Here is an 8006-nt window from a genome sequence, read left to right as displayed (position 1 = left end):
CTTGATAGATTTGCCATCTCTATGCTCTGGGGTGGGAAATTACCACAATAAACAGACAGGCTGCGACTATATGCTGGGTCAATGAGTCATCCTAAATGTATGAATGTTTAAAATGTGTAATTTTCAATTAATAGATATGGCAGCTGTCTTTAATACAAGTAATGTAGGGTATGAAATATGATAAGAGCTTCCCTTCGTATTAAAAAAATATATATACCGTTCACGGTAGCCTAGTGGTAGAGCGTTCGCTTCGTGATCGGGAGGCCCGGGTTCGATTCTCGTTCCCGGCGCCGCGTCAAACCTAAGACGTAAAAATAGGTAGCGACTGTTCCTTCCCCAAGCGCTCGGCATCAGAAGTGAAAGTCACGGGTCTTACGGATATGACCTTAAAAACGTAGGTTCCGTGTCACGGTAGGCGCTGGCACGATAAAGAACCCCCACTGCTCAATGGCCCTGAGTGCCGAGTATAGGTCTAAATTTGAAGCCCTTCACCGGCATACGGTGACGTCTCTATATGAGTGAAAAATTCTCAAGAGGGACATTAAACAATATACAATCAATCAATCGTATTAAAATACCTTCAGGCGATGCGGAAGGTGTGGGTGAATATATAGGTCTCCACTCAAAGGTTAACAATAGTGTTATGTTAACATAGATTGGTTGCATAAAAAATGCAGAGAACTTCTAAAAAGCTTTTTTTAATATCCTGGATTTAAGAATTAAAAATAAAAAAAAACAAAAAACATAGGCCTAAAAATTATCAAAAATAATATTTATGACAGGTAACCTTATAAGGGTCGATGTCCCTGCACTCTGTGAACTGTTTTGGTTTCCCCTTTCCCCAAGACATTTAAATTCCAACGTCAGCGTGATTATTATCAGCCAATGGGCGCGGCCCTTTACATTACTGGTAACCTATCGAGGATCAGAAGACAAGCCCGTCTACATATTTAGAATCTTTGATTTCGTGGCGATATGAGTTTCATGTTGTGTTTTTAGTGTTGACGGAAATATACATTTATGAACACAAAACATTTATGGATACTGTTTTAATATTTACCGCCATTGTTTATAAATATAACACTGTTTCCTGTAGTTGCGCGTGCGCATCCTGATAGCGTCACTCGCCATTTTTCATTCTTTGTTTACACATTCCTGTGAAAGTTTTTAACTATTTTTCGATATCTGAATGGATGCATAGCACTTGAGATCACACGAATAATATCCTACAACTTCTAGAGACTTGGCACAACGCATCTGAGGTAACTGAACCCTTTGGTTTGCAGTTATTTGACCTTTCTTTATATGATGCAAATCTGCGAAGATGCTGTTATAGGCCAGAGCGTAGGCCCATACGATAGGTAGATTCCTTCACTGCTTCTGCGACACTCTCTGTGTGGACGAAGGATCCTTTCCACTAAAGGCGAGTAAAATCAAATCATAGACTAGCTTGAGTTATAAAAAAAACGGACATTGGATAAGTTTTAGGGTTTGTGATTGTTCATAACATTCCATAGGTCACATGACAGAAATTTAGAAATCGGGCTATGACCATTTTATTCATTGGTGACTCTCATGTGAAGAGATTCAGTGCATACATTGGCAACAGAAAACCCTCAGCGGAGTTATTTGACATTGAAAACCTCCCACAGGTAAAGTTTTTCGGAATCAGCGGGGGGGGGGGTGTTGGCGGTTAAGAATCCGCGCCATCTGCAGTCATTATCAACAGTAGCCCAACAGTATCGACCTACATGTCTCATTGTCCATCTAGGTGGAAATGACTTAGATCGCAGAGAAGATACAGTAGATCTATTAATTCACGGACTCGTGGCCTTTTTGACTCAAATCCGCACACTATTCAATATTAACAAAATAGTTGTGATGAGATTGACACCTCGAGAGAGGACAAGACATATTGACCCACAGGAGTACAATGCCCGAGTGCTACGTGCTAACTCAACCCTCAAAACTCAATGCCAACAAGTTGGCCTCTCTTATTGGAGGATGAAAGGATTTACAAACACCAGAGACAATATTTTCTGTGATGGCGTGCATCTTAATTCCTTGGGGATGAGAAAATATTTCAGACAATTGAGAGGAATTCTCCTGTCCCTGCAACGCTAGACACAAATTATCTTTGCTAGCCATGATGACGGGTGCTTCTGGCTAACCTAACAATATAATAGATATTATTTATATGTTCAGTCTGCAATGTTTTAAATTATTGTTATTTACTATGTTACTACGACGTGTATGATTATTTAAATTTTTACTCTCATAACCATATTTTAGGATAACACAAATTACAAGTATTATATTATTAATTTAAGGATTTACTTTGTTGACACAAACAGATGGTAATTGTTCTTTTAATTATTATGTTTTCTTATTTGCAGCAACCATTTTACCTGCATCTCTATATTTTCATATTCGAATACAGCGATTAACCATCTCCATTCAGGTATATATAAATTGTTTCCTTTATCTCAAACAACGGGATATTTATGGGATGAGTGGGTCACCCAGTAATTTCTCATTGAACCAAGCATATGAATGTAGAATAAGCTGGGTTGGCTCACTCTTCTACAATTTGTGGAAATTGCACTTCCACAAGTTAATGAAATTTATGTTAGCTCTGGCTAGATGATGTTTGCAGTACGCAATGGTCTGCAATTAAGTCACCCTTTGTAGTATATGACTACTTTAGCACTGGCTATTAATAATGCTTCATGGCAATTGAAGAATGATATTTAGCACTAATTAGACAAGTAGGTTAACGCTTAGGTTTCTAGGTCAAGTTATTTTATTTAACATGATTTAGCTCTGGCTATTTTGGTGGATGACTCGTAGTAGCTCTGGCTACTTAGCTCTGGCTACTTATTATAGCAATGGCTATATTTTTTCTGATTTAGTAGCTCTGGCTACTAGTAGTTGTTTTTATACGATTCTAAGGCAAGGAATTCATTGTACACTTTCATCATACACCGGTATATCACAGGTATTCCATATTAACTATGTGCCCTTAAACAACTATGGTTGTGGTACAGGTTTATGGCATTGTGTCAAATGGTGGTGTGCAATTTTATTTCCTTTAAATTAAGTCGTTATTTATTACTGAGTTATTTTGATTTTATTGCCAACGTCATTGTTTTCAGGATTATGGCTTCTCGTCCAAAGAGGCGTAGGACCAAACCTTCCTCAACCGATAACCGATCTACCCAGCCAGATAACGATTCATCCCAACTGAAAAACCTAGTTACAGAATGTATGGCTGCAGCGTTACCCATCATTGAAAAGACTGTAAAAGAATGCATGTCCAAATTAAACACCCCGCAACCAGCAGCCAACCAGCAGCCAGCAACGACTGGACAGCTGGAAGACAGATCGGATGAAGTCTCAAATACTTCGACGTTCAATACCATTGTAAATAATCAAGACACCATCACAGGTACTAATGCATCAATTTCTCAAAAGAATTTGCAAGAGAATATTTCCAAGGTGGGAATTTCAAAACCTGTGGGACTGGGGGTGGAATGAAAATTAAAAACAAAATATTCGCAAATGAATACATCAAACTTGCCACTTTAATCCCCAAGTCAAGCTTTGAGCAGGAGCCAAAATTCAAATCAGTCGAGAAAGATGGACAATTGATTTTTATTAAATCTAATGACACCTCCCAAATAAAAACCATTGCACAGTGGATGGAGGCCTTTCATGTCTTTGTGGCGATCTACTGCGTAAAATACCCAGACGAGGTTGGGCAGCTCATGACATACGCACAAATCATTCAGGGCATAGCGAAGTCCTGTGGAGATGAAGCTGCCATAAGTTACGACGAGAAATTCAGACAGTGGCGTCAAGTTGCCCCACGTGCTTGTCCTTGGGATACAAAAAACTCTGAACTTTTTCATGATGCAATGGTTCAAGGTTTTGAAGCAAAAACAAAACTAAAGAAGCAGCCCTTTCGTGCAACTCCCTCAAAACAGAAATATTGCTTCACGTTTAATAATACAGGCTCCTGTAACAGAGGAAACTCTTGTCCATATGCACACATATGCCAATACTGCTCCAATAAACACTCGAGGCTTCACTGCACAAAATATAAGCAAGGCCAACACAATGCAGCAAATGCAAAATCCTCCAATAATGACCAGCGCAAGAAACCCTCAACCCTCACCAAAAAAGATTGATGAATCTGTTGTTACCCCAATAAATGCTGACAAATTAGCTGAACATCTTCAGGACTATGACCCTGCTCTATCAAACTTTTTAATCGAAGGTTTTAAATCAGGTTTTAGAATTCCATACAAAGGCCCTCGTGAGTTCCAACTTTCTAAAAATTTAGCTTCTTTGCAGGGAAAAGAAGGTGTTTTGTGGCAAAAGTTAAATAATGAGATAGAGTTGGGTAGATGAGCTGGTCCATTTCCCTCCCCCCCCATTTCCTAATCTGCAAGTTTCACCTCTTGGCCTAGTTCCTAAAAAGAACCCTGGTGAATTTAGATTGATTCACCATTTGTCTTATCCCGAAGGGTTGTCAATCAATGACCACATTCCACATGAATTTTGCACCGTGCAATACCAAACCATAGAGCATGCTATCTCAATCATTAGGGATATTGGGGTTGGGGCACTTTTAGCTAAAACTGACTTAGAAAATGCTTATAAATAAGTACCAGTTCACCCTAGTGACTTTGAATTGTTAGGTTTTAGTATTCATGATCAATTTTATTTTGATAAAACTCTCCCTTTCGGTCTTAGTTACTCTTGCAACCTCTTTGAGAAATTTTGTTCAGCCCTGCAATGGATCCTTCATGCAAAATTTGACGTTGCACACTGTGTGCACATTCTTGATGACTTTCTCTTTATTGGTTACCCAAACTCACAAGGGTGTCATAATGCACTTCAGGCATTCCACACTCTTGTAAATGACATCAACCTACCAATTAAGTCTGAGAAAACAGTACTGCCGTGTACTACACTGACCTTTATGGGCATAGAAATAGATTCCATCAAATTTGAGATAAGATTGCCAGAATACAAATTACATCGCCTGAAAGATGCAATATGTATCTTTAAAAGGAAGCGTACTGCTACCCTACATGAGTTACAGTCCCTCATTGGCCTGTTAAATTTCGCATGCTCGGTAGTGCAACCTGGAAGAACATTTCTTCGTAGAATCATTGACCTAACTAAGGGTATTAAAAAGTCTTATCACCACCGCAGGTTAAATGCTGAGGCTAGGGCAGACCTACATGCTTGGTCTATTTTTCTAGAACATTTTAATGGTAAAGCACTTTTCCATTCTGGGGAAATATACACTTCCAAATCCCTACATCTTTATACAGACGCGAGCAATTTAGGATTCGGGTGTACGTTTGGCAGGAAATGGTTTTACGGCCCCTTTCAGCAACAGTGGCTAGAATACCATATTTCAGTAAGAGAATTTTTTCCCATTGTCCTCGCAATGGAAATGTGGGGTGAGGGGCTCTCAAACACATCAGTTGTATTACACTCAGGCAACAGTGCGGTGGTTCGTGTTATAAACAAAACCTCCTCCAAGGATCCCAATTTGATGAAATTAATGAGACGTCTTATGGTAGCATCTTTAAAATTCAACATTCATTTCCATGCTGAACATATCCCAGGTCTTCATAATATTGCACCTGATCTTCTCTCTCGCTTGCAGATACAAAGATTCAAGGAACTCTTTCCCAACATGGATATGGAAGAAACGATGGTTCCGCACACACTCCTACACCTCTGACCAGAACAGCAGACTTTCTTATTAGGAACTCCCTCTCAGAAGACTCTTTGTCATCCTATAAGAACATATTTGCAACTTACAAACGTTTCATTCATACCCATGTTGATAGAAATGCAGATCCCCTGCCACCATCGCTTTCTCATTTGTTACTTGATATTGCGCATTGCTACCAGTTAGGCTTGGCTGCTTCAACGACCCGCACACACATAGCTGCACTAAGCTTTACCTTTCAACTCGGAGGCTATCAAGATCTTACACAAAGCTTTCTGATCAAAAAACAATTACAAGGATTTAGCAAGGTTAAGCCATCTATTGACAATAGATTACCTATAACACCAGACATTTTGTCAAAAGTTGTAGCTGCTCTACCATCCATAACAACTTGTGCCTTTAACAGCACACTACTTCACGCTATGTTTGTTCTGGCTTTTTGTGCCTTCCTAAGGGTGGGAGAAATCACAAAAACAGCAGGCGCCAAGCAGCACTATCTGTTAGCTGAGCATGTTACTTTCCAAAAAGATTCTGTTACAGGCAATTCCATAAACCTTACAATCCCTCACTTCAAGCATTCTAATCAGTCTACCACTCTGCATCTTCAGCAAAACATGGCCAACCCATTGTTATGCCCCTTCCTAGTTCTACAAGCTTTCATGAACATTAGAGGTCACAGTTCACCTGCAGAACCCTTGTTTTCATTCGTGGATGGTTCCCCAGTTTCTCGTCAGTTTTTTACTGAACACTTAAAGTTGTCCCTGACATTCTGTGGTCTAGATATAAACAAGTACCAATCGCATAGTTTCCGGATTGGAGCAGCCACGACAGCGGCAGCCTCAGGTTCATCGGACATTCAAATACAAAATATGGTCCGCTGGAAATCTTCAGCGTTAAAGAAATAATACCGACCATGAAAATCTGAGGTGAAACAGTCCTATGCCAAACACAATCCCTATTCTGAACAGCTTCGGTATGAACCTTGAAGTCAGGGGCTTCAGGTTCAACACGTGAATACTTTTTAGACACTGGGCGTTTTCCGAATCTTGAAGTCAGGGGCTTCAGGTTCAACATTGCGAATGATATACCGGACACTGCGGGTATTGAACCTTAAGGACAGGGGCCTTCAACGATGGGAATTTTCACTCAAATATCAGGCACAATTTAAACCTTGAAGGCAGGGGCTTCAGGTTTATTTCGTTTAAGATAGAACTTTAGATTGAACCGTGGAGACAGGGGCTCCCGGTTTAATGATCATTGCGTAGTTTATTGGTTGTGTTTATGTACGTATTAAAGTTACTTTTATAGTCCCAGTACTTTTTTGCTGGGTGGTGGATGGGGCATATCAAACTGTAGAAGCCACAAGTTTGATAGGTGGCGGAAGATACCCCATCTTTGACACTTTTTGTATATACAATTTGCCAAATTATCTTGTCTCATTACTTTGATTTATTCTAGCCTAAATACTATGTGTATGACTTTTTTATATTTTATTTTTAGGGATGTGGCATTTTGGTAATGTTTAACAAGCCACAACTCCCTCTATTGAATTATGGTATTGTGCTTTTAGTTTGTTGTATTTTTACTGTTTTATTTCCATAATACTTTGTCATTTATTTGTTAAATAAATGACCATTCCAATTCCTCAACTATTAGTTGTGTTTTCTTGTGTCAAACTGAGCACCATCCTAGCAGTTATCCATAAATCAATTGTTCGATAATAGACAGGTCTGTATATAATGTTTACTATACGAGATCCACAGTAAAGGTAGAAAATATTCATTATATAAGTTTTACAAGTAATATATTGTGAAAGTACGAAAAACTCTTCAATATTTTATGCCCAGCCATGATTATGGCCTGGGGAATATAGTGTTTGTCTTCAAATCCCGTCCTTCCGTCTGTCCTTCCGTCACACTTTGCCATAAGCTCAGATTCAAAGAAACTATCCAAAACATTTTCTCCAAACTTCATATTCTGATAGACACTGATAAAAGCTATGTAGCTGCGTCAACAATGTTTGACGTTGGCCATTCCTTTGACATTTTGACCTTGATTTAACTTTTACAAAATTAGTGTTTAACTCAGTTTTTAAGATACCATTCAAGTGATGTTATCAAATTCCATATGTTGATATATTCTGATATCGATGAGAGCTATTCGACTGCATCTCCGTTTTTGACCTTGACCTTTCTTTGGATTTTGACCACACTTTTCTTAAATTAGTGTTAAACTAGATTTTAAAGAAATC

At 38.9% G+C, this 8006-nt stretch overlaps 1 protein-coding gene across 3 annotated transcripts; it reads left to right on the top strand.

Moving 5' to 3' along the window:
• The first annotated feature begins 1119 nt into the window (after positions 1-1119).
• On the top strand, positions 1120-6872 carry LOC134272911 (uncharacterized). 3 transcript variants are annotated; one of them, XM_062755087.1, is made up of 4 exons: positions 1120-1262; positions 2397-2461; positions 3156-3448; positions 5687-6872. In XM_062755087.1, exons 3-4 carry the CDS (start codon positions 3160-3162, stop codon positions 6658-6660), a joined length of 1263 nt encoding a protein of 420 aa, XP_062611071.1. In that variant the 5' UTR covers positions 1120-1262; positions 2397-2461; positions 3156-3159; the 3' UTR covers positions 6661-6872. The 3 variants fall into 3 exon arrangements, with proteins under 3 accessions (XP_062611071.1, XP_062611072.1, XP_062611073.1); XM_062755088.1 differs by having other exon boundaries at positions 1120-1652; XM_062755089.1 differs by lacking the exon at positions 1120-1262 and adding an exon at positions 1675-2156.
• The last annotated feature ends 1134 nt before the right edge of the window (positions 6873-8006 follow it).

This window comes from Saccostrea cucullata, unplaced genomic scaffold (genome assembly GCF_032062105.1).
Source record: "Saccostrea cucullata isolate Sc308-1 unplaced genomic scaffold, CSIRO_AGI_Scuc_v1 ctg1978, whole genome shotgun sequence".
In the NCBI taxonomy this organism is placed as follows: domain Eukaryota; kingdom Metazoa; phylum Mollusca; class Bivalvia; order Ostreida; family Ostreidae; genus Saccostrea; species Saccostrea cuccullata.
Note: the sequence above shows the minus strand (reverse complement) of the source record. Positions and strands in the feature narration are given on the sequence as shown.

Coding starts and splice junctions, on each gene's coding strand:
- LOC134272911 (XM_062755087.1), top strand. CDS start 3,160: ATGGCTTCTCGTCCAAAGAGGCGTAGGACCAAACCTTCCTCAACCGAT. Junction 3,449..5,686: donor TAATCAAGACACCATCACAG/GTACTAATGCAT, acceptor TCTCGCTTGCAG/ATACAAAGATTCAAGGAACT.